Here is a 26,600-nt window from a genome sequence, read left to right on the forward strand (position 1 = left end):
ACTCGATTCAAGTGGATCTGAATATCCACTTGCAGTCCATACATCGCACCATTTCTGCAGCTAAACAACTTGAAACGTGTATGGTCTAGACACCTTGGGCTGCTGTCAGGTAGTCATTCCTAATTCGGACATTTTACCTTCAACTTCTGATTTTCAATGTCTTCGTGAAAATGGTTAAATAGCTCCATCTTCTCCTCCCAAAAAGTCTTTCTTCATCCACAATCATCTCTTCTCTACTCTTCTCTCAAGCCAACCAACCAACCGGTTCTTCTAAGCCACCTCAATCTTCAAGATGTCTGACACTGCTGGAAGGTAACTATACTATCAACTCTCCTGATCACCCATTCTTTCCCCCTCGTGATGAATTGTTTACTACTCTACATCTTCACCTCTTCTTCCTTCTATACTTCCGCTCATGTCCAATCGAATGGGCAGTAGACCGCGACCACCTTCATCTGGGTCCCGAAACTCTTTAGGATCGAGACCTGGGTCGAGGGCCTCTCTGGGGTCCAGACCTGGCTCAGCTGCTGGAAGACGGCGCGGGGAGCACGCTCCAAGTGTACCCAGCACACCTGTTGCCGAAGCTCCTCCTGCTCCCGAGCCTCCTCAGCCTGAGCCTGAGCCTGTAGCCCCGGTGGAACCAGCACCTGTTGTACCTGAGCCCCCCGCGGTGTCAGAGCCTGAGCCTGAGCCGGAGCCGGTTGCTCTTGCACCTCCTGCTCCTGCTCCTACTCCTGCTTCAGCTCTTGCTCCTGAGCCCACGGCTGCACCAGATCGTGTTCCTGTGGCTCAACGTGAACCTGTTGCTAACGTTCCATCTCCCCACATTAGCACCACCCTCGACGCCCCCCGCACCATCGGCGGCCGTCGTGACAAGTACTTCCAGGATGAGATCTCCAAGCAGGGTGGCCCCAGTGTCGCCAATGGTGGCCTCATCATGCCAGGTTTGGTCCAGGAAGAGGGTGACAAGGCTGCCCTGAAGATCAAGGTTCACCTGAACCTCCACGCCAAGGTTCGCCTCGACCTTGATGCGAAGATCTACGGTGATGTTGTCATTGGTCTGCTTTAAAATTAGATCCGTCGATTGATACCAGTATGTTTCTCCCCAACTTTGATCTCCTGCAGCTCTCTAACATCAGCTAGATTACGAGTTCAAGTTTTCAAAACTCACCCAGCGTGATAATACCTGCCGAGAGATTTCCACGAATGTACATACACGATCCGGAGCGTGTTTGTCAAATGTATATATTTGATTCCATTGTGTGAAATCAAGCCTAAGATTTGATCTTAAATTTTCCATTCCAGTAAAGGTGTATTAGAGCTCTGACTTCATCAACTTATATTGGTCCTTTCCTTTTTTTGCTTTTTCTAGATCTTTCATGTCTCTAGTTCCAGCTTTCAAGGTGTTTAGTAAGCTTCGGAAATAGTACTGAGGTTGCACAGCTTGGGAATCTTTCTTGTGGCCAAGGCCGTCCGTCATACATGCCGTTTAGATATACATTTATCCATCAAACCCTTGTTTGACGTCATTCACATATATTTCGAGTGTCTTTACGATACTCTTGTCCACGTGGTATTTAATTGAGTTATTGTTCACCACTAGATTGGAGTCAGATTAAAGTGCTTGGATGTACAGAGCAGTTGTCATAGTTATTCGTAGCCTCCGAGGCTGGCTTCGTTAGTGGAATTATGGGTCAGGAAGCTTGTATGCGGTAAAGCTAATCCATAATTTAGTGAAGAAGAGCTCTAATAGGCGAAGCCAAAGGGACGTGATACTAAATTGGCATGAATATTCATAGGCAGTGCCCAAACAATATTGATCCCCGGAGATCAATGGCTTCTATATGCAACAAGCCCTGTTAGAAGTGAAGGTGAGTAAAAAAGTACGAGTATTAGAAAGATGATAATTACTAAGGCTCACAGGTATAGTCTCATAAATAGATCTAATGATTATTATGTGATTATTATCTAGTTATTTCAAATGCTCAGGTCATGATCGGATGGATGCAGACCAGGAATTCCCAATATCGAGGTTTAAGAATCCGATACTGTAGACCAGATAAAAAATTCGCATATATGTAGACTTCCTTTGGTGAAACGTACAACTTACAACTTTTTTTTCAAAAGCTAACAGGCAGGTTACCATATCGAAGGCAATCCATCAATGAGGCCGATCACTACAGCAAGACCGTAGAAAATACTGGACAGATGAGCAGTCAGTAGTCTCTACACCCTTAGCACCTATGCTCCTCTAGAACAGTGACGCAAAATTCGCATTCCAAGGTTAGATATTGAGGGTGGGTGTGGGTATGTTTATAAATGCAAACAATATAAACATATCCACATGTACCTGCTGGGCTACTTTACAGTCACTCGGAGTTGATATATCATACGGGCGGGTTTCAGTCTCGAACATTCCATTATTTCATGGAATGTTAAGTAGATACTAAAGGTAATAAATGAATCGATGTGCTCAAACATCCAAAGTAACAAGCTTCCACCAATATTTTCTAGACTATAAGCAAAGATTATCATCTATGCACCCTCAAAAAGAAGAAAGAGAAAAAACAATTACGGGGTTTTTTTCGAGGACAATTATATTCGGATATAAAGGAATTCTCACAAAAAGAAATTAAAGATGATATAAACTTGAAAAAAAAGGCGGACGCTATGAGCAAAATAACCAAAAACCATCTAAAAATCAGAAAGCACCCCTACGCGTGAAGGGTATATATAGACATCAAAGTAGAAAAGAGATATAGACATTAGCAATAAAAACGTAACTCGTGATGTCATTTAAGGTGGCCCTTTCGAATAGAGCCGAAACCCCTACTAAGAAGTTCATGGATCTCAACGGAGCGACGGGGAGCGCACGAGTCCGCTGCATCTGCATCTGCGTCGACGGTGACAGCGACAGGTTGTGCTGTGCTGCCTATACGACTGAAGCTGGCACTTGCACTTGTGCTATACCCGTCTAGCTCGATAGCGTTGGCGATGGCAGGCTTTGAATCTTTCATGAGGCGGGGTCGGGAGAGGAGTTCTTGGACTTGACGCTCGCGAGCTTCCATCTCGTTTGCTTCACGGGCTTGTTCTAAGCTTGATTTCTTGGTGCCATGGTTCCAGCCCTGCTGTAACTCTGACGCAGAGGCTTCTTCGAAGCGCATGCGGATGTCAAGATCTTGCTCGTATTCTTGGAAGATGTCGACATCTGTGGGGAAGAATAGGGCTCGTAGGGTGCTGACAGTCAGTTCGAAGATGAGGACTGCTACTATTGATACGAGGAGAACAACCCAGAAGAGGAGGCTATCTCCAACGTGGTGGATGAAGTTGCTTGGGACGTAGTAGACGCCCTTGCCGGATTTCATTTTATATTGTTGGGAGAGAATAAGATTCCATAGGAACCAGCCGCCGACGGAGATGATTATCACTATTAGTGACATGTATGTCTTGTTGTGAACTTCTAGCACTTGAAGCTTGAGGTTGATGATGGTGACACATGCTGTGAAGGTGAGGAGACCGAGAGCGAACGTATCGACATCACTAATGTTGATTTGGATCATGCCGAATAGACCGTACATGGTGAAGAAGATTATCAAGGCTTCAATAGCAGCCATCAACGTCCATCCCGCCCACAAGCGAATATTGAAGCCTTCGTGGCGTTGACCCTTGGTATAGAGTTCCGGAACAGCCAGCAGAGTCGATGCCGAGAGGTCCTTGGTGAAAATGCCCAAGAAAATAACGCAAAGCGAAGTAAATAGAGTATTGAACATACTCAAACTCCAAGACTCGTACAAACTAGTCCCAGTGTACCCATTCCAGTGCTGGTACAAGGCCTGAGTGAGGTAGAAGAGCATCTCCTTCCAGAAAGTGCCAAGAGTGTACTTGCATGCGCGCATATAGTTCCAGCGTCCATGAACCAAAAGCAGCTTCAAGAGGAATCGGAACTGCGCGATCGAATAGTCCGAAATACGCGCAGCCTGAAGGCCTTCCTTGCCGGTAATACCGATACCAACGTGCGCTTCCTGGATCATGGCAATATCATTGGCACCGTCTCCAATAGCGAGAGTAATTGAGTCGCTCAAATGTGTGCGGATTGTTTTCACAAGGAATGCCTTCTGCTTGGGGCTGGCACGACAGCAAATCACAGAGTCCACGCGAATAGCCAGCTGGAAGAAGCGCTTTCGCACGATCTCGTTTGCTTCAACCGTGGCCAGTGTCTGTCCATCGATTACCACCACGGAGTGAGCAACACGGCCTTGCATGATCTGTGCAGTTAAGTCAATTATGTCCTGCTCTACTTCACCTTTCTCATGATCGAGAACGGTCAAGTTGGAATAGTCCTTGATGAGGCGACAGGAGTGGCCAACATTAATGGCCGTCTCGCGCTTGTCACCAGTCAACATCCACAGTTTAATATTTGCACGACGCAACTTGTCAATAGCTTCAGGAACACCTTTTTGGAGCTTATCTTCAATGGCAGTTGCACCAGTCAGCTCCAGCTGCTGCTCAATTTCCTCGCCCACACGCTCGATCTTTTCCTGCCGGTCGATAATACTGGTGGTGGCTTCCTGATACGCAGTCTTCCAGGTCTCGTATGTGTTTTGATCCAAAAATCGGTGGCCATACAGCAAGGTTCGAAGTCCGTCGGTAGCAAAATCATTCAGGTGTTGGAAGCATCGCTCAAAGACAGCGGATTCGTTCACAACAAGAGCCTCTTCCACAAGATCTTCATCTTCCTCCTCGTTCATTTCGCTGCCAGAGTCTGAAATTGCAGCCGAGTTTCTTCCCACCTGTACAGACGGTCGAGGGCTATAGAACTCGCTGTTGGATTCACGGTGCAGGATACCTCCATCTGTCTCCCGGTCCCGCAGCCAGACATCAATGCTCTCGCGCAGATTTGACACCCGATGACCAGACACTGAGGAGCGTCGGGCGAGGCTCATGCTGGTCCGAACACCACTATCCTTGCGGGTATGGTACTCGCTATTCCGGCGAATGACTTGATTTGCCTCGGCGGCCTTGCGTTTACTGGCGCGGCGTTCGATCTCAGTTGCCTTCTCCTGTGCGAGATCAGCGCGCTTCAGTATACGCATGATAGCGCTATCAGCACCTTTGCAAAACAGGCAAATTCGCTGGTCTGGCATGCGCACCACGACAGACATACGCTTCCGCGCGCTAGAAAACTCAATTATATCCATGACCTCGTAGAGTTCATCACGTGCGGGCTCGTGAGGGCCGTTGGGGTATGTGCGAATAGTCAGTGTGTTCGGTTGACGGTCAAGAACCAAGTATCCAAGTTCTTGAGCCGCCATCACCAGAGCAAGCTCATCCGGCGATGCGGACTGGTACGAGATGGAACCCGTACCATCTTCTTCAGGTAAACAGGAGTGGCACAGGGCGATCGCAAGAATGAAAAATTTGGCTCTGCGAGCGAAAACAGTAAATGGCTTGCGTTGAATATACTCGATCATTTCGGCGGTACGGTGAATGCCATTTCGGTGCACTGGATCGGCCCGGACAGAGAGGTTTGAAGGACGTGAATCGACGCGAGCCTCAGAAAGATTGGACTTTCGGCGCATGGCCTTCTTTCCCTTAAGTTTTCGCTTCTTGTGGATGAGTTTCTCGCCTTGATCAGCCCCCTGAAGATCCGTGTCGTGCAGCCATGCAGTTCCAGCAACGCTGATTTTCCGGAAACGCATGGAGTTGTTGGTCAGGGTACCAGTCTTGTCGGAAAAAATGTAGCTCACTTGGCCGAGTTCTTCGTTGATGGTAGAAGTGCGGGCCTCCAGTGGAGTATTGGTTTCGGGATCGTACATATCTATGTCGTTCAGGAGGAACATTTGCACAACCTTGACGATTTCCATGCTGACATAGAGTGAAATTGGAATCATGGTGTTGAACATGATCAAGAAAGAAGTAAAGACAGGACCGTACTGTACGGCGGCATTCTCGAGATACCATGATCGCTGGCCCACGTCTTGGAGCCAATATTTGTAGGCTATTGTGCAGGCAACAGCCATAATCACGACCATAGCAACAATCAGCCCAACAACACGGTTGACCTTTGATTGCAGCGTGGGCTTCTTGATCCGTGGGTTTTTGTTGGCGTTCATGCGGATCTTGCACTCTTCGCCGGTATAGATCACCATGCCGAATGCGCAGTCAGTGTTGCGCAGAATGCTACCACGGTAAGCAATCTCACTGCTAGTCAAGGAAAGCTTTTCCTGACCATTGACTGTAACGTGGCCGTCAAATTTATAAAGGTCCAAGTTTGGGTCTTCCACAACGAAATGAAGGGCATTACTAGTTATGCCTTCTATGGTCGAGCATGCCTTGGCCACTGGTTGCAATGGCTGCTTATTTTTCAAATTCGTTTCTCCATCAAGAGCCATCGTCTCAATATAGGCCACGCCGTTTGGACCACTACCATAGAGTAGGGCAATATCGGCCGGAGTTGGCTCGTCGCGCTCGAGTTTAATAACATCTCCGACCCGGAGATGCAGCCACTTGGTCTCAACCCAGTCATAGGCACCTTCATGGTATGTATTCTGCCTGGGCTTGAGCACCGACACATAACGATTATTTTCCTCCTTATCCAAACGATAGCGGCGCCAGTCGTCAAACCCTTCCTTGCCCATGGAAATGCCAACGAAGATCAGGAGCGGAACAATCGTGGTATAGGTACCAGTCGTGCTCAGCCCGGGAATCATTTGCAAAATGGCAACGATCAAGAAGTAAAAGTTGGCGAGTTTGGTGAATTGAGCCAACAACTGACGCGGGAAGAAGCTCCAGAAGCTATAGCGACTGGACCGAATCCAGTTCGCAACGTAGGGTTTGCCAGTGCGCTCGTCGAGGAAAGTTTCAACCAAAGACGGGTCCAAGTTAATATGACGTCCATCCTCGGTAGGTGGGATTTCTGTAGTACGTAGTATGAATCTTTGAGCTGCGGTCAAAAACGTCTCAATTTTGCTGAAGAATAAAGTCGTGCTCGCTTTCTTTTCCAGCCATCGATCTTGAACCATTGAATAATACTCTTTGAGGGGAAGATCCGATGATTGAACCGAGAGAGAAGCGGACGCCTCATCCTTTGTATTGGCAACCAAAGTTGCGGTTGTAACAGAGTTCAGTCGACAGTCATTCACGTTGGTGGGCGCATCCGGGGCTGAAGGAGCTGAAGGGGTCGGGGTGATTTCATCTACCGCCGAACTTGGCTGATCCTTGGATTCCTTCCGATCAAGGGTACCGTCAAAACCCTGCTCAGCCTCTGGTTGTGTGTGAAAACTCTTGTTGAAGATGGACCGACGCAGGGAATAGCCACGATTTCGCGATCGCGACCGACCGTTTGAATCGGGGCTCTGCGGGGAGGTCGGGGAGAGGGTCGCATCGTTGGCTTGAGGAGAGAGAGGTGACGTAGACGAAAGAGTAGAGGTTCGGACAGAGGGCGCATGCGCCTGCGCCTGCACGGTGTCAAGGGTCAGACCTCGCGAACTGGGACGACGATCCCCGTTTGTACGACGCTCTTCTGTCGGTGAATCGATATCGGTCGAGAAGCGAATATGTTGGCTAGGGTGTGCGTTTGATTCGGACAGATTGCGTGGCGTAGTCATAGAGGATCTCGCGATTTCTTCTGTCTTGTCTTGGTCATGGAATGACTCGTGATTAGACATTGGCGGGGAATGCGCACGATCTCGGCAATCGAAAGTCGACCGAGAAATCCCTATGAAGTGTCTAACTTAAGGAGTGATTGAAGTCGAGTAGAAAGGCCAATCATTCTCTCATTAAGCACATGGCGCGATATTGTTGTAGTGTACGGTTGGGTCGCCAAAGAGGAGTCAGAGGGGGAAAGAGTGGAAAAAGTGGGAAAAGCAGAAATCAAAGATCAGGCGGAAAGATAGAAATGGACTTAACATCCAAACGTTCTAAGGATTTCTATTCAAATTGCCCGAAAGTAGAAAACCAAAAAAGGTGGATACGAAAGCAGTTTAGTTCAGTTCGAAACGGCGAAAAGATGGGGAATTTGTTTAATTGAAAGCAACCAGTAAAGACAGTGATACAGCACAGCCTACTTGAGACAAGAAGGGCGGTGGATCTTACTGGATCAACTGAATCAGCCTGAATGCAGCCCAAATTTAGCACCTCGATTGAATGCAGTTATTGGTCCCCCCAAGCATCAATATCCACTATGTGGTGGCAACTTCAAACACATGTTCGTATTTATTCTAAGTCTCGGCCATTGACGAACGAAAGTATATGTACAAGAGTAGGCAGCTTTGCGTACCGTTTTGGCTATGAAGGGGCTTTCCTATTTCAGGTGCCACCGCTTTATGACAGTGCTTACATAGTGAGTAAATTTCAGTCTGGGATCAGGCTCACGGCCTATTGTCATCACGTGATAGACCAGCAATGAGAGCTTAGTGGGCACTCAGTAATCGCGATTGGCTGCTTAATGATTACTTAAGTAAAAACACTAATTCAACCTTATTCTGTTTACAGATCTATAGAAAATTAATACTAATATAGCTACTATATCTATCAAGAATCAATAATCTATATTAGTCTAATATAATTATTTTAGTTAAAAAGATGGTCTTTATCTATTCAACACTAATCGAATTTGACATCTAACTATTCTCAGATGTACAGATGTAGTATAGAACTGTCGGAACATGGATACTGCAATCATGCAATACCACAATCCGGAATGGAACGAACAGACCCCCGAGTCACGGGGGAACGACTGTATTAGGAACTCGAATAGCTAGATGAATCGAACACGTTTCACACCACTTTGCACACCGTATATACTTAGAATATAGGACGAACCATACCCTTTTCCAGTATAGAGTGCAACGTATGAACCCTGCCCTTTCAACGTAGTTGATCGATACTGATCAGTTGACAAGCTGAATCAGACTTGGAGGTTATATCACTAAGTCATTGTGAAAAATCCTCAAAACCACGAAACCTCGTTACGACGATAAGCCAAATTCGATCGAAGAAAAATACGATAAAACACCGTTAAGAGTACAAATTGGCACCGGCAAGCCTATTCACTCTTCCAAAAACACAATTTTTCAAGTTTGATTTAGAAAACTATACTTTAGTTTCTACTTTTCAACACCTCCTTTACGACTACTTTTCGAAAGACACTCGACTATTTTTCGCATTGGAAAAACTGGGGATACCCAAAAACCCCTAAAAATCTTCCCTCTCTAAATTATGGGACACCAGAACCCACTTATGAGCTGTCCGACTCCTTCACAGATCTATACTGGAATACAGCCAATCGCCTCCTAGCATCACCTACAGGAGCTATATAGCACCACCAGCATACCAGACGCCACAGTTAATCAAATCTGCACACCGTGAATGAAAGTGTAATATCTGAGGGTAATTCGCACGTCATGAATCCCTAATCATAGAAGAAGACCTAGCCCCACAGGACGACGACGAAAGCTCAGATCCACTGACCGCCATTATGGACGGAACACCGTTGTATAGACCACGCACTCGGAACAGCTATACACGAGCAAGTATGCCCGAATCGCACACGGAACACACTAGCCCTACACCCACTTTTAACTAGAGCAGAGGCTAAGGGTACCCCGAACAGCCACGTCCCGATGAACATATAAATAGAGACCAGACCAACCGAGAGGCACACAAATCATAGGACAAAATGACACAAGAGGAGAAAATCAAATTCTATAACAGAAATGGACTTGACCCATGGGAATATAGCTAGGATCAAGATGAGGAATACGCAACTACACGACTTGGCTACTATATAACCACGGGAGTTATGGACCGCGAACTCTGGGCAGACTTCAAAGCTGATTCCGAAAATTAGACTAAAGAGGACTTCATGAAACTCCAATAGGACACTCTCTAATTAGTGTATCGCATACTTATCTAGTATGGAGTATATATGAGATAGGCGCCAAAACTAGTTGACTCCCTAACAGAATGTCTTACAAGAGAAGATGAACATAAATAGACCGACGAAGATATTAAAGGCGTTTTCAACGACATCAACGGCACCATAAGGGCCCTAACACTCCGAGATCTATTAAATAGCGTACTGGATGGTCTAAAAGGAACGACCACCACCCGACTACTAGAATATCCGGCCAACCCAGCCACCCGGCTAGGTTAAATACCGATAGAAATACCCCCTGTCTAGCGCAAGACCCAGAACTAGACCTCGCATGTTTTTTCATCACCCCGGCCGGAACCATAGGCGTATATAAGCGTCCTAGATAACCAAGGGTACATACGTAAAAGCCAAATCGGAGGCGTACTACACACGATCTACACCGTAAACCTAGAAGACGACCCAGATAATAATAGCGATAATGAAAACGAGAGTGATCGCACTCCAAGAGGAAATAATAACGACCCAGACACTAGTCATCGTTAAATCAACGACCTAGACAACAATCGATATTCCCGGACACCACGATCTACCCCCGATCCTACTAGATTGAGGCGAAAATCAGGCACCAAGGCACCAATTACCCTAATTTAGTTTAGGTTGAGGCAAAAGTCAGGCATTAAGGCATCAAAAATACCCCAACCCATACCCACGTGGGTATGAATTTTGACCCATACTGAAAAGTATATTCAGATAAGTATAGTGATTGATCCTTGAAGGAGCCCTTCAAGACCTAGCAGCTAGCATACAATTTATACCCGTGGAGACCACCTAGTATCCCGAACGGGGGAACAGGGATGAACTGGTCTTTGGTGCGCTCACTGTTCATCGATCAGGGCGCTAGTCTACTGATATGGTGGACTTCCACCATCTAGTGACCATATTTATTATCAAGATGCCGTCCTATGTACGACATAGCATTAGTTCGAAGAAGGTTGGCGTCTAATCAAGAGTTTTGACAAGTACCGGGAAGAAGTCTACGGGAAATGCGAAGCATAGTTTTGAGTACGCTAGTCAATAAGGATATACTCCTTACTTGTCTTTTTTTTCGCTCTCACACTTTTTCAACTTCACCTTCCTTTTATTTCCAAAAATTTATGTTCACTTTTCTTGAGGTACTCAACTGGCTTCCAAGATTCGAATACCTAAGTGTTTGTTGGAACGAAGATCAGCTGACATACCAAGTTCGTGTGATCTTGGCATGGCAGCTACTATATCTTCATTCATCTGAGCATTTTAGAATGACACTTCACTTTTACCCAATATGCATACACCTATTATATACGTACAGAAACGATATCAATAGCTGTCTGCTTTGGTAATAACCTAGTCAACCGACAGTATTATATAATAATTTTCTAGTAAATGACATTTTCTTTTCTACTTGAGATCCAACTTGGCACGGGTTGCTGCTTCATTTGTGTGCTAACTGGGGCTAAGCAGCGAAGAATAATCAACTACAACAGATTCCATGAGGAATTGAAGGTCCATTCGCAAGACTTTGCAGATAATTAAGGTGTCTCGGTCGTTTCAAATGTTCGCGGCGGAAATGAACTGCAGAGAATGGTTAGGCTTTGTCCCCAAAGGCATTGAGCCAAATATTGGTAGCGACTTTCCAAATGTAAGTGACAGAATCTTGACAACAGGAAAATATTTCCAGGCTATATCGTTGGTCTTGTCTTGCACTATATTTTGTCTTGCATACAAGTCTTATCATATCAACCTTGACCCCTAGGCCAATACTTTCCTCAGAAAGTCTCAAGCACCAGGCGGAATTGCTGAAGGAAGACATTCAGGATGCCATGTGAAGTCAAAGATGCCTCGGTATAGAGAGATTGAGGTGAAATTCCTTGAGATTACGTCTCAGAAGTCGGCTTATGATAATCTTATCGGCTTTATCTCAAAATGGGAATGAGAAATCAATCGGTTCATTCCTTGTGAAGTTAAGGATGACGTTCTGAACGTAATCAAGTTCACCCTTATTACTTATTATAGCTTGATTTCTAATGCAGCTTTAGTTCAGATACGGCTACAATTACTGAATTGGAGAGTAAAGATGGAATTAGCTAAGATAAGTCAAAGAATCGCTATCTTGACTTAGAGAATTATAGCCGAACCTAGAATCTATAAAGATGTTGCTGAACGCTCTAGACTTTATAACAAGAATGTAAAAGCGGTATATGCGTGGAAAACTAGTGCTGCAAATCCCTACTAAGAATGCAGTCTAGGCAATGTGCACACTAGTATTTGAAATATTGAAAGTGAAGAAAGATGAAAACAAACGAAACTCCTCCTATCTCGAAACCCGCTTCTTTCGTCCAATCACGAACCGCTCTCGATTCTCCTTTCTATACTCTGATATCGTTAATGCTATAACCTGCTCAGCATTTGTTAGTCCCTAGTGATAGTTTTACCGTCGTTAGGCCTTAAGTAAATTAGAATTGGGTAAAAATGAGTTTGGTAATAGTTTACCGAATGCCCATGTCTAGTTAGAGGTGCTGTTCTCAAGCATGCTGGCTACCGACGTGTACAATATTTATCCATAGAAAATACATATCGCTGTCCCTAACTATCGCTATCACTAACTAATTAGTAATTCTAGGAAGTTCCTAGAGCTCTGGACTGCACTTAGCCCAGCCAAAGGATTCGTCCGATTTTCGGACGGATGAGTTTTGTCCGGCCATCTTGAGTGATTGATCTGGGAGTATAAAGCTGTACCTACAGCAGTTGTTTCTAAAACATTCATCAAAAATTTCTCTGTTCTTTCCTATCACCGAAAATCAGGTCATCATGATTAGCAAACTCGCCGGCAAAAATATTTTGCACATTGGCGGCACCTCAGGAATTGGATTTGCAGTAGCTCAGCAAGCTTTCCGAGATGGTGCCAACATAACTGTCAGCTCATCCTCTAAAGAAAGAGTTGAAAAAGCTGTGGGTCGCCTACGCGATAGCAATCCAGTCCGTGCATCAGCAGTCCGCAGCCATGTTGCAGACCTCTCTAAAAGAGACACACTTGAGGAAACTATCGAGAATCTTCTTCAGTATGCGGCCAAAACCTCGCCTATCGACCATATTGTCTTCACCGCAGGGAACGTACCCCAACTTGTCCCTCTTTCCGAAACTACCTTTAATCACGTCGATGCATTCCTCACGGTCCGCTTCTTCGGTGCTATAGCGTTAGCCAAGTATGCGCCGAAGTACATGTCTTTGAGCAAATCCTCATCTATCACTTTGACGTCAGGAACGCAGAGTAAGAAACCGTCGTCCTGGTTGCCACCCGCTGTCTGTGGTGCTGTTGAAGGGTTGATGAAGGGGTTAGCTATCACGTTGTCGCCTATGCGCGTGAATGCTGTGTCTCCAGGATTTATTCTGACAGAGTTAATGGAGCGACTTCCTGAAAATATGGTCCAAGGTGCTATTGAGAAGCATACGAAAGCGTCTCTGACCAAAGATATTGGGTATCCTGATGATGCGGCTGAAGCTTACTTGTATCTCATGAAAGATCGTTTCGTGACGGGGTCTACAATAGCCACAAATGGAGGCGCTTGGCTGGTTTGATGATCTCTATTCGCTTTGGCATAGGCTCACTCAAGCCGTAAGGGCATAGAAAAGTTTCAAGAAATTTGACTAGCCACAATACAATTTTCTACTACCTGATTACTCTAAAATTGAAAGCAGACCACTTAGAGATCATCGCCTCTCGACTATCGATCAACTATCAATTGTTTACATCTACGCTTTCAAACTGCTGCTACTACTACTCGGAGATCATGTAGCCACTGGAGTGAGCAGACTCTATGGAGCAAGCAGCTATCATTTGAAATAAACACATCTTTTATCACTCACATACCTCTGCTATAGTAGACTGTCTGCCCGGTAGTAGTGTTGACCAACAGAAGTGTTGACCGACAGTATGATACAGATATATACCAAGCCTAACATTCTTCAATGCCCTGATCTTGCTGATCCAATATACGTTTCACCACGTCCTTGGTGGTGGTAGTTTCAGTGTCTCTCTTTCCTAGATTCCCTGAAAAGTTCAAATAGAACTCCAACGAGTTGAGCCTATCTTCACTTAACTCCACGAAGATATTAGCTGTGATCCTGTTTTCATCCGAAAGTCCACTCGACTCTTCAACTGCAGCCACTTGAGTCTGTGCATCGGTAAAGGAAATGACGAGAGTGCTGATTTCTTCTGCTGCATTGTTGATAGTGGTCCAGGATGAAACCGCATCGACGGAATTTTCGACATTGTCGATGTATTCTCCAAGTGTATCGCAGAAATCCCCGGCCTTTGTGAGATATTCATCGGCCAGACTGGTCAAGTTTTGGAGATATTTCTCATCCACATCGGTGAGGAATGAATTAATCTCATTAGCCGGAGCTTCGAACAGGCCGTTTATGCTCTCTGCAGCATGAGCAGTAGTTGCGTTTAGCTTGGCGATTTTTGTGTCTGCTACATTCTCCAGTTTATTCAGAGCTTCTGAAGACAAGTGAACAAGAGCCACTGATACTGCCTCATCCAGTCCGGCGATGGTTGGAAGCTTGCTTGAAACCTTTGTGGTCAACTCTCCAAGTGTGTTTTCAAGTTGAGTCTTCGATTCGTCCTTTAGACTCGTGAGGATATCTGTTGGGAGCTGGGCGATGTTGGTGATGGCTTCCTGTGCTTTCTCCTTGACTTCTGTTGTCGCTGATTTGGCGTCTGTCGCAAGACTGGAGAAATCCGCAAGAAGATCTTTGGATGCTTCAACAGCGTCCTTAACCTGAGTGACAGTGCCTTTGACGGTGCTTGCAACATTCTTGGCAGTTTTAGTGATCTTTGTCAAGGAACTCAACCATCCCCTCGCCTCGAGTTGATTGTCTCTCGTAGACAAGTCAGTCCACTCTGAAACGTCGTCATCCTCGTCACTCCAAATGATCGGAGATGACTGTTCATCAAGAGAGTCATCGGTGGTGACATGAGGAACTGCTGTAGGCGCGCATTGGACCAGTGAGGAGCTCAACAGCCCTAACACACAAAGTGCTAGAACAAACAGAAATGGCGATCGAAACATAACGGCGTGTAAAGTGGTCGATTATATCTATGATGTTCGCTTATCAGACCAGCCCCACTGCAATGGAAGGAAACGATTTCCTTACTGTTGCTATTATGCAGAAGTTGAGATATTTCCTTCGAAAAGAAATTATCCCATCTGAAAAAGCTCTAAAAGGGAAGGAATGCTAATATATTCATATTCCAGAAAGGATTGGCCCTGAAAACAGACACTTCTTTGTTGCAGGGCTGACGTGGGGGCGGTCGCCAATTTGATGCAAAATAGGCAATTCAGGAAGGTACTTCATAAAAATACATGCAAAGGATTAGGTGAAGGATCAGTTACTAGAATCCAGAAAGATCTGAATGAAATAGCGAGATTGGCCAATGATGTTGTCCTCAAAAATTTTTCAACTACAATTCTTCAATGATTGCTCAGGTGAAAAGGTAAAATTTGATCATTTACAGGATGAAGTCTGATTTTTCTGTCCTTTAACTATTAATATTGAGAAAATTAAGCGCTATTGTTATCAATTGATAAAAGTCTTAGATACTGAGTACTATATCAAGTGTCCTGTCTATTAAGCTAGCTCCTAGCTTCATGTGGATCGATCATTAGCTTCAATCTCAAAGACTCAAGCGATCATCGTTCCAGGCATATTTGAACCTTCATATCAGCGAATGAGACTAGGCCATTATTCAGTCTCATTGGACCCGGTACTAAGTAAAGAGCCACTATTTCTCGCAAAAAAGCCCGATATTGGTTCACCGTGGAAAGGAATAGGAAGAAAATAAGCCCGATCACTCTCTTGCTTACTGGGGGCTAGAACTTCCAAGGTGCCTTATTTAATTGTTCTGGGGCGGCTTGGCGGCGATACTATGGCACCCTACAAGCTTAAGCTGAGGATCGATTACTCAGAACGGTGAACGGCGACGTTAAAATTATAGCAACAATTAATCGTGAATCCTTGATTTGAGAGAAATCAACAAAGTCAGCATGTCAATACAATGGTCGTGTGAACAAGGCCCAGGTGTGTTTTCTCGTCAGGCTCTTACTTAGGACCTAGCCGGATATTACGGACTCGCTCCTTTCACCCCTGGGGCAATGGTCAATATAGCTAATACCTGGGTCTACGCTATCTTGATCTAAGTTATCACTCCTTTCATACATTCATACATATGGTCATAGTGTGTGGAGAACAGGGCTTCCCGTCCGCTCAGTCGTATTTAAGCCTATTATAGAACGCGGTCAAAAATCGGAAAGACCTTAGCCCCCAGCTCACCATAAAGCAGTGATAGTGAGAGCGGGTGATTTAGGTGAGAACGGGGCGAAGATGAGTTGTATGGGGTGATATTAGCACCCCGGGCTTCCTACCCTAGAATCTTGACTATATAGAGTGAAAGATAAATAAACCCTTGAAGAGAATTTCTCCCATGCAAGGTAGCTTGTAGCGAAACTATTTTTGACCCTTACTGTAAAATATCTGGTCAAAAGAGAGCGATGGTATTTCGGTCATTGATATGGATGTGTTATTTAGAAAATATGAGGTGGACGTTGGGGGAGCATGTTTGTGCATATGTGGAAGAGAAGACGAGTGGCAAAATAAGTATACCAGCCCATATTGATGCTCTGAAAATCACTGACGGTTTTATGATAGACTTTTGGCTGAAGGTCTGAAGAAGGAAGTTCGTGAGTTTCGTGTAATGGGTAAATATCTAGGAGAGGCTCTTAATGAGAAATTGGACAACCATACCCCCCCCCCCCCTTATGTTCGTAACATTCGCGGACTGTTCTGGGTAGTAAGTCTTCCTTTTCCGTGGTGTTTTTCTTCTTATTCATACTTACAAACTACTAAATTGAATTCTTTCAAGATAAGAAAAACTAATCAATCCTATCCCCCGCCGGACACAATTTCTTGAAAATACATACAGCCGATCTGAAGCCGGACTGTGCAATTTCCCTAATGCCTGTAAATGCTGGAACTGATGGAGCCAATGATGATTATAATTGCTTTGCGCCAGCTTATAACACAACCCGAGCTGAGATTGATAGAATTCTTGATCGGGCAGCCAGTATCATCTATGAGGTCTTAGGTTAATGCAATACTTTCCATCAAATAATTCGTCTTTGATTAACCAAGATTTAATTTGTTAGATTTCTCTTCAAAAAATTATCACTACCATTTTATGCTCGCAATTTTACACGTTAAGATCGATCCAAGATGCTAATACTACAAGATAAGCATGCATCAAGGCTACTCAACGTGAAGGAACTAAAAATATAATCAAACAATATATCATCTGATATTGAAATTTTAATGAAATTTTGAGCGAGAGGACAATTCGTGACTCTGTAACCTTTAATGAGGTATAAGAGAGCATCATAAAAGATGAATTTCAAGGAATGCTAGAGAGCTATCTCAGTGATGGGCGCCAGACTGGTGAGGGAAAGTTATCCATCCTTGGACAATACTTGGCATAGGCCACTATCCCCCTCTGAGAAATCTCGAAATAAGAACGAAGATTGCAAAATTATAAGGATGCAAACCACACCCACAACTAAATAGCACCAAAAGTCTTTGTAGCCAAATCCCCGAGCAGCTATGGTACTGCATTCAAAGGGGGTAAGGGTCAATACCCTTTTCCAGGCTCTTTAGGTCGGCCAAGAAGCCAGCCATAACCCCGGTCTCGCTGTGGGAGGCACGTTCCTTGAGAATCATGAAATCTTCCTGTGAAATTCCCCGAGCAATCTCTGGTTCGGGCAGCCAGCTGAAGCAAGCCTTCTTAACCTTGTCACTCTCCAAATTGTTATGAGTAGGTTCCACAGCCTTGGTCTTGCCATCTTTAGATAGATCTTTGATGTCCTCCTTTGCCTTGCGCTTGCGAGAGTGACAAGAAGGCTCTGGAGTATCACCAACATCCTCGGCAACGGCATTCTTGGCTTCGGCTGCATCTTTGGCCAGATGAACCTGCGAACGACGCAAAGAAGGCTTAGCCTTGGTGGTAGTCTTCAAGATGGCATCCAGAGCCATATCATCTCTATTGCCATCGGGGGTAGCAAAAGCACCGTTGGTACCCTCGGTGCCAGCATCTTTGGCAGCGGATCTCTTGGCGGTGGCCGCAGCACTGAGCTTCTTGCGCTGTGAATGGCGTAAATCCGACTTTGTGGCAGGCTTTGTGGCAACATTATCACTGCTGTCGAGAACCTTTGTATCATCCGTGGGTGCGACTCCTGCGTCCATTCGTCTCTTCACACCGTCTATGAAGCAGCGGAGTGCCTTAGGGGTGCATTCTTTCATAAATATTCTGTAAGTATTGCTATTACATAGGTAGGTTTGAGGAATTAATGACGCACCATCGTCCATACGCAAGGCTACTGCATTGAAATCAATCTTGTGGGTCTGGACTATTGCGTGCAAAAGCTATTGCGTCAGAATGTCAGCTTCATGTATCATATATTCATCCATTAAAGCAGGAATTATTAATCCCAGAGAAATAGAAATTTTGGAATCTTCATAAGTTCAACCTACTTGATCACGACGATCAGAGGTCCAGCGTTTCACCATGGTTGCGGTTACAGCCGGTTGAAAGTCTGTGAGAATAGGTGGATGTGAAGGAGTTGCGAGGAAGAAGAACTTTTAAATTGAGAAAGTTGGGTTTTATGGAATTAGAACATTAGTGGGTGCAAGGTCAAGAATTTGTACGCGAGTATGGGTATCTTTAATACACTTAGGGCTCAAAAACGCTGAGTGACTGTTTGCTCACTACTAGATGTATCTTGATTGAGTATTCTCCAACTCTGAGCACCTCAAAAAGCTCCCCTATCAACTTATTATGATTTTTGAACCTTTCAAATTCTTAATAAACCCCTAGCCACTTTCAATTAGAGTTACTCTGGTTTCACTTCAGTTTTGATATGCCCTTAGATCCATTCATTGTTTCTTATAAGAGTGATAAATATTTACCGCGCTAATTACAAAGCAATGAACTGAATGACCCACTTTGCCTAGGTAATAGCTGTAATCTTGTGTAGACATCGAGGGGAATCTATGTGCTATGAGAAAAGGTTCCTTCAAGTTACCTAAGTGGTAGAATAGTATATCTAGGATCAACCCCTTGAGTAATCAAATTAAAACAAGTCAGAATCAGCTGATTGGTAGATTGATAATAACAAAAAGTAATTTGTTTGTCTGTAATATTATAAAGAATAAAGCGGACGAATGTGAAGAAATTCACTAGATCTCTGGAACAAGTCTTGCAGCAAATCCTTACAGTGTGCACCCACTCTACAGTCAAATTTATCTTTTGTGAAATACCTATTACTAACCTAGGTACTGCCCAGGTGCACAACATTAAAGGTTGTGATAGCCACGTGCGGATGCGTGTAGTTAAGCTTCCGCCAAGGTTGCCTTCACATTCCTTGGCATCTAAGATCTCGGGAGCTAGAAAACTATCTATACTGTCTGTTTCTCTACTCTCTCTGAGACTCTCTCTATATATATATGTATTATCGTGAAAATTTCGATACGCTCATATTTACAGTATATCGTGTCTCAAAAAAACATTATCTCAACCCCACTTTGTCTTTGTCCTCGCCGTGGCGTTTCAGTGCATCTCCGAATCAAAAGCAACGGAAGCGTTCGATACATACGAGTCAAGAATACGCCAAGAATTGCTACTAAAATCATCACCACTACTATCGCTGAGACTGGACTTCAAATTGAGAACTCTATTGACCAGTCTTCCAGACCTCCGAAAGGGTGCCTTATTCCGGGCGCTATCAATACGTCCCGCTAGTGGAAGAGTCATTCTCTATGTTCCGATCATTCTTCCTTACTTCTAAGGCTTAGGGTCTAATGATGTTTTCATCTAGGATATTCAATTGAGTAAGCCCTGCAAGCTATATTTAAATAAGGGTAGCCAAGTCAATAGAAGTCATCACATACAAGACAGACAGGGCAGCCAGCGACCCACCAATAAGGACAAGGAATAGTAGCATCAAGACAAGAATGCGAAGTATACTAGGGACCTTTCGGGAGATGCACCTCTTGAAAGTGGTCATACCTAGGTACTTGGCTAATGGGACTGGATGCTACAACTTACGATATGGTGATGCTGTGCACAGGTTCGACTATTTCTTGATCGCCCGCTACATGATCCAATGTCTGTACTACTTTGAATAAAATGGGAACCTGCGCTTATTCTACCTGGGCAAATAGGGATTTTAGACATAATGATTGTCGATTAAAAACTAGCCAAGTCTCACTGGCGAGATGCCCCGTGTGGAAGGGTTTTCACGCTCTCAAAATGGTAAAAGACCCACTTAGGCCTAGGTCTTATCCCTTGGTATAGTATACTAATCAAGTGGTATGGCAGTGTGTCTTGAGTTTCGAAAGAAAAACAGCAAGTGTGGTGGGAAGCGACCAAATTGCACATTTTGTGCCCTTGAGGATTCGACTGTCAATGGCATTCAGGACTTAAATGGGTTCAACAGGCACAGCCGATATGAGAGACACACAGATCTCGTCTCAACTGCATAGATGACTATGTCTTATCGCATATTCCACGGATTCTAATCAAAAGTCTATTTGATTCTAATTTCTAAAAAAAAAAAAAAAAAAAATGCGTGGGAGTACTCTAAGTTGGCCGTGTTTCAGGAATTTGCTAGATGGAGCCAACTGATACTAAATGTGAGAATCGTTTCCACAATTGCTCCAGCAATGGATGGGCCTGACAATCCATACCTATGAGTGTCCATTTCTTTATCATCACCTATTCTTCGTGAGACTATAGTCTGCATAGCTACAGAGCCGATGCTCAACTTCGACCTCGGCAGTGTCTCGACGGCCGTGCAGCGTCAACAAGTGCTCAGAACTATAAAACAAGATCTTTCTCTTGTTGACACATCAGGGGCTTATGAGTCAAGCCTTATATAAGTAAATGATCTTAATTACGACGCCCTTTTCATTGCAGTTGTGCTCTAGGGTATTGTAGAGCCACATGTCAGATGCGCCTCATTTCTCATGGAAACGCTAGGTTACTTTAACCAGGTACTACGTAGCGTTGTTACGCACATGGCAGTGCAACGGTTTACCATAGTTAATGTGATGCTGGCCATTTTCCGACAACGAAGCCAGTATGCGCCTTGGAATTTTGTGCTTTACCAGACCCGGCACGGTGGGACGCTACTGAGCCCTCCTTTCACAACAGGACAGGATCCCCTCAACCACTCATATGCTTCTTGGTAAGAGCATCACATTTAGCTTGTGATATAGAGAACCTTTTTTGAGCAGGGAGCTTCTGTTGACAATATTTCAACCCAGGCGTATAATCTGCAGAATGAGCTTCGGTTGTGGGAATTCCGTTACTTGAGTGAGGATGTCCCAGAGAATGATGTACGCTCACTATTGGAAATTCTTACTTGATGCTTTAACTAGATTACGCATCTCTTGCTTGCCCATCGAGTGTTTCGGAATACAACCCGCTGTGCTCGGGTCCAATACCTCGCACAAACTTGCTTTCGATTCATGGATAAGTTATCTACCGGCTGTGGGCCAGACTCTTCCCTACCCGGCTCGTTTATCTAACTGCAAGGGAGGCTGTTACCCCCGAAGACCGAGCCTGGGTGCGGTAAAAGCATGAGTCGATGACTGAATACTACAGAGAGAAATAGCGAAGTCTAGAAATGCGACAGAACTGGTTTGGGAGATGACTGATCAAATTTAAATCCAGTCAACTGGACCGACAAGTTTGGCAGATGACTACGATCCTACCAATAGATAGAGATATCCAGGCCAAAGACAGGCCTGTCTATTCATCTTCTGAATCAGATTTCATCATTTCTAAAATTGGACTCTTGGCAGTGGCAATTCAACGTTGCCGGCTGAAAACTTTAACAAGACTGGAGTGCTGATAAGCTTCAAAAAGTATTTAGTGCTTGAATGGACCACAATTGGCAATATCCCGGGCTCAGAGTCGTCAGTTCAGAGTTCAGTAGAAGACGGAATAGTAGTCTAGAAGCTGAATTTTCGCAAGGAATGATCTACACCAACCTTGAAAATTGGACCTGGGTTGGAGATCCAAGGAACCTTGGAAGGACCTGGTATATCATGTCTGACACACAATCGTAGTACAAAGTTCTTTAGGTTGATCTGTTCTGTACCTTTGATCCCCCTTTCTTCAAGATACCCCGTACTCTGTACAACCAGAACTGATATCCGATAATTCTTACATCGGATGCCACGGAATACACAATCGCACGGGGTCGTCAGTGTCACGTACGCAGACAAAGAACTCTCTCTTCATAATCCCTGCCGGCATCGGAAAGATCGAGCCAATAGTATTACAGGGAAGCGCAACAGTTGCCAAAACCGGGATACAGACTGGCGGGACCCTAGCAACAGGTTGCATCTGTAATCGCAAGAATTTGTCCAACACTGCAGCCTAAGATGAACTCAACCGTCTACAGGTCTAGAATGACCTGTCAAATTTCAAAGCCAATCAAAACAAGTTCCGAGGCGGGTACCTGAATATTGTCCCTGTTTTGGTCTGACAGTCCACAAACTTGGGTCATCGTGGGCCAAAATGCAACTGTATGATTATTGGTGTAGTCCCACTTGGGTCCTTCGAACCATGGGAGTCCCGGGTGGCGCTTAACTAGGGCGTTCTCGAGTCAGGGAGAACCGGGTTTTCCAGAAGTGTATAGTTATGACTTCCAACGCACGAGACATGGACGAAACGTCCATTTAGTTCCAAGCCTCTCGTTCGGAACATTAGCCTCGTGATATAACCATAAGATTATGCATACGCTATTCATCAGAGGGGAGAAAGTGACGGATCGAGAATAATGAACAGCCTAGCGTTTCAGATCCCGTGCATCTCCCGTGAATCACCCGTGGTCTTTTTGTGGTTTCGCGGCATTTGATGGAGATCAGGACAATAAATGAGGAATAGGCTTGAGTTAATGCAGCCCCATCTTACTATCTCGTTTTTGCTCCCTGGTTCCAAGCCGGTGAGTCTCATCTCATTACTGGGGGGACCTGTGGTTGGGTTTATGGTGGAGGATTTACCCCTGTTTTAGACAATGCCAAGTGGGACAAGGCTTGTTATGCAATCCGCTGGTCGAATACCCAGTAAGAGAAAGAAAAAGGAGTAAGGAGCGCGTATACGAAACCCCCTCCCCGAGGCTGTTCTCTCAGTAAAGTCCTAGAAGCCCTCGTTGCTCAGGCTCAAATGTAGTTTGGGCAGATGCAGGTCGACGCAGGGGTGGGAAACAAAAGTACAAAAGCCTGGCAAAAGGGACTAGGATACACCCCAGTGAAAGAACAAAAAAGCAAAGAAAGAAAAAAAAAATAGAAAAAGCAAAAGAAAAGAATAATACGTCCTACATAGATCTGAAAAGAGCTAGAGTCGAGGCCGATGTTTGGCGGTCGGAAGCGATAGCCCCACGAGCCCATAGTGAAAAATAGACCTGTGTAGTCAGCATCTCCTGATCGCCGCCTTTCTTCTCTTCCCTCCTCCCTCTTACTGCGTCGTCTTTTCTATCCTTCCCTACGTTCTTTTTCTTCTTCTTTTTTCTAGCAAAGGTCGTTCGTTTCATTCCTTTACGACGACCGTACCACTCCTTCAATCCTTTCCCACTTCTTTCACTTCCTTGAACGGTTACCCCCTCCAAACGGCTCCGTTATTACCCCGTTGATCGATTCAACCTTGGTATTTGCGATTCTACAACCTTTAAAGTCATTAGACTCGGTTGATTATTGATAGCCCTTGCTATTATATTTGAGCTGCATAGGCCAGCCTTTTTTCCCACCTTCCTTAACTGGGACGCTTCTGCGACGCTCCCTTACCACCACCCAACCACCCTGTTTCTGACGTGGACAATATCGAACCAGAGTTGATATCTACTCCCCTCGCCAGTGCGCTTTCATTCACTTTTATCTCTCGCGCTTGAAGCTGCTTGTAGAGACTGAGGTCTTGGAAATTACCCATCATTTTCTACCATATCTTTACTTATCGGCTGGATCGTCACGCAAAACGTCTTTACAGACCAATCAACATCCCGAAAATCACATCTAAATCTACCCTGCTTCTGCCTCTATACCTTGGATAATACGGCAACATGTCATCAATGACAGACACCCCTGAAAACAGCATGGGCTCACCTTTGTCTTCGAACGACAGCCCCTCACCTTCTCCGTCAAGTGCAACGGCCCCTTCAAATTCCTCGCGCCGGCCACCGCGCAAGAGTACCTTGACCCAGCAGCAGAAGAACAACAAACGCCAACGCGCAACTCAAGATCAACTGGTCACACTTGAGGTCGAATTTAACAAGAACCCCACACCCACTGCTGCTACCCGCGACCGTATCGCAAATGATATCAATATGACTGAGCGATCTGTTCAAATTTGGTTTCAAAACCGTCGCGCGAAAATAAAGATGCTTGCAAAGAAGAGCATCGAGACTGGTGAGGGCTGTGACTCTATTCCCGAGTCGATGCGCAATTATCTCGCCATGCAATACGACCCTTCCAAGCCTGGAACCCGTGATTCCTTTGGACGTGCCATTCCTTACGGGGCACCCGGCATGTACGCAAATGAGGCTAATCAGTCGGGCAAGGTGGTCATCTCACACTTCACTTGTCGCTCCTTGACTGTCGGTAGCTGGCGGCGCATTGGCCAAAATGCTATGGACCTAGTGGTTTTCTACTCACCCGACAAGGCTTGCATGACATACTACATCAACAACGATTCCGCTGGCTACAAGATTGAGTACCCCTTTGCCCATATCAAGAATATCACCCTGGAAACTGGAGACCCTCATCCTGGGCCAAACGGTGAACCACCCCGCCCTGGCGGTTTAGTGGTGGAGTTGAACCGCCCGCCGATGTTTTACATGGATTCATCTAATTCTGGAGGCTTCTACCAATGTGGGGATTTCACTGAGGAGCAACAGGCCAGTCAAATTATGGTTCACCACTTGGGTGGCCATCCCAAAGTCTTGAGTGTGCAGCTTGCGAAACTTGTTTCATTGGAGTCATTCCAGAACCGCCTGGCATACGGAAACAGTAATAGCAACAGTGGCAACAGCACCAACATTGCCGCGCCTGCTATCCTATCCCCGCCCTTTATTCAGCGCCCTGCTTCCCAGCCTAACGAATTTCCCCCAGCTCCGTATGTGAATCCTTATCAGGACCAGAACCACTTGGGATTCAACATGCAGCCCGCTCGCGGTCACAAGCGCCAACGAAGTCGTTCAATGCCAGTAGCTGTGGATATTTCGACCCTGCAGGTTCCCATGGGTTCTTTCCACGTGCCGCAGACTCCAACATTCAATCCTGCTGATTCCAATATCTATGCCCCTATTCCCCAATCTACACACCAAGGTCTACCTACAGATCTGCGCATTGAGACTGATGGATATGGACTCGATTTCCGAACCAATCCTCTGTCAGCAGCCACTACCGCGTCTCCCTCTGACTTCGCCAGCCCAGGCATGTTCAGCAGTACTGGACAAGGTGATTCCACTCCAGTCGCTGCCATGGCTTCCCAGTTCAATCTCTCCTACATTTCAGGAGGCCCCTCTGAGAACTCAACAACTGGGTCACACGCAACATCTCCATACTCTTCTGTCAGCCCCGCTGATCCCATGATCGCCAATCACTCTCCTCCTTTATCTAGCATGTCTCATCCCGATATGTACGGTTATACCCACGACCAACAACCGGGCTTCGAAGATGGCCTTTCCATGAATGATATGTTCTCCAAACATAACGCTCAATACGCAGTTTCGCACGATCCTCACACATTAGAGTTGCCTATGCATCATGTCATGTCTGGTCACGGTTCGCCGGCCCTCGATTACTCCCATGGTTTAGTCAACCTTGATGACATCAACTCTCAAGGAATGCCTGCTGGTCCTTAAATTTATTGATTCTAGGGTTGAATTCCTAACGCATTTTCTCACTGTTCCGTTCGAAATTTTACGACCTTCGGAGTCCTTGTGGCGTATATTAGGGTTTGGGTTCATTCTGGAGGGTTCTCGTTGTAACGGTCATGAAAAACTGCCTATCTAGAGCTATTCAGCGATGGGCCCTTTCTTCAACCGACAACATCGTATCTCTTTGGTGATTTTTGGAAAGCTTATCTGATTTAACTTGTCCCCGTTTCTGTTGATTCCGTGACATATATCCCTTCTGTCTTGCCATTTTTTGTCTTTATACCCTTTTCCCGTTCTGGGGCTGGCCCTAAGCGATTCTTGATAGCCTTTTTATTTCTCTTTTTTGGTTCCTGTCAGGACTTCCTGATTTTGAACTCTTTCTTCCCCCTTGGCCAGCTTTTTTTCCATTCTTCTACGCTGTTGCCACGACCTTCCTTTCTGTCGATTGGCCAAATAGGCTGACTAGATGGAGGTTTTCCCCCGCAATTCTTTCTTTTATTTCCTCTCTTGTGAGTTTTTGCGTTCTCGAAGATGGGTCCAGGTACTTCTTTCCCGCCTGGATTGTCTCCCATTCATTTGCAGACTCCAAAAATCAATGATTCTTCTAGTGAGTGTCCCTGAGTTATTGAGATATACTTCATTTTGGACGAGCTAGAAGCGAAGTTGTGATGGTCTGTGCGATATACGAGTACGAG

The 26,600-nt window shown here is 45.2% G+C and overlaps 7 protein-coding genes across 7 annotated transcripts; 4 read left to right on the top strand and 3 right to left on the bottom strand.

The window, feature by feature from the left end:
• Positions 1 to 292: 292 nt before the first annotated feature.
• On the top strand, positions 293 to 1,069 carry N7495_004476 (uncharacterized protein; the record flags this gene model as incomplete). The annotated part of the gene is made up of 2 exons (XM_057207127.1): positions 293 to 312; positions 832 to 1,069. The coding sequence occupies 2 exons, from the start codon at positions 293 to 295 to the stop codon at positions 1,067 to 1,069; spliced, it is 258 nt and encodes an 85-aa protein (XP_057064807.1).
• Positions 1,070 to 2,792: 1,723 nt separating this feature from the next.
• On the bottom strand, positions 2,793 to 7,667 carry N7495_004477 (aminophospholipid-translocating P4-type ATPase DNF3; the record flags this gene model as incomplete). Its single annotated transcript, XM_057207128.1, has 1 exon — positions 2,793 to 7,667. One exon carries the CDS (start codon positions 7,665 to 7,667, stop codon positions 2,793 to 2,795), a length of 4,875 nt encoding a protein of 1,624 aa, XP_057064808.1.
• Positions 7,668 to 12,724: 5,057 nt separating this feature from the next.
• Positions 12,725 to 13,492, top strand: N7495_004478 (SDR family NAD(P)-dependent oxidoreductase; the record flags this gene model as incomplete). The annotated part of the gene is made up of 1 exon (XM_057207129.1): positions 12,725 to 13,492. One exon carries the CDS (start codon positions 12,725 to 12,727, stop codon positions 13,490 to 13,492), a length of 768 nt encoding a protein of 255 aa, XP_057064809.1.
• A 377-nt stretch (positions 13,493 to 13,869) lies between these two features.
• Positions 13,870 to 14,988, bottom strand: N7495_004479 (uncharacterized protein; the record flags this gene model as incomplete). Its single annotated transcript, XM_057207130.1, has 1 exon — positions 13,870 to 14,988. The coding sequence occupies one exon, from the start codon at positions 14,986 to 14,988 to the stop codon at positions 13,870 to 13,872; it is 1,119 nt and encodes a 372-aa protein (XP_057064810.1).
• A 2,593-nt stretch (positions 14,989 to 17,581) lies between these two features.
• N7495_004480 (uncharacterized protein) lies at positions 17,582 to 18,208 on the bottom strand (the record flags this gene model as incomplete). The annotated part of the gene is made up of 1 exon (XM_057207131.1): positions 17,582 to 18,208. The coding sequence occupies one exon, from the start codon at positions 18,206 to 18,208 to the stop codon at positions 17,582 to 17,584; it is 627 nt and encodes a 208-aa protein (XP_057064811.1).
• A 2,781-nt stretch (positions 18,209 to 20,989) lies between these two features.
• N7495_004481 (uncharacterized protein) lies at positions 20,990 to 21,214 on the top strand (the record flags this gene model as incomplete). Its single annotated transcript, XM_057207132.1, has 1 exon — positions 20,990 to 21,214. The coding sequence occupies one exon, from the start codon at positions 20,990 to 20,992 to the stop codon at positions 21,212 to 21,214; it is 225 nt and encodes a 74-aa protein (XP_057064812.1).
• Positions 21,215 to 24,096: 2,882 nt separating this feature from the next.
• N7495_004482 (homeobox domain-containing protein) lies at positions 24,097 to 25,890 on the top strand (the record flags this gene model as incomplete). Its single annotated transcript, XM_057207133.1, has 1 exon — positions 24,097 to 25,890. One exon carries the CDS (start codon positions 24,097 to 24,099, stop codon positions 25,888 to 25,890), a length of 1,794 nt encoding a protein of 597 aa, XP_057064813.1.
• Positions 25,891 to 26,600: the final 710 nt, after the last annotated feature.

Source organism: Penicillium taxi, assembly GCF_028828555.1.
Source record: "Penicillium taxi strain IBT 34144 chromosome Unknown utg000003l_segment0_segment0, whole genome shotgun sequence".
In the NCBI taxonomy this organism is placed as follows: Eukaryota; Fungi; Ascomycota; class Eurotiomycetes; order Eurotiales; family Aspergillaceae; genus Penicillium; species Penicillium taxi.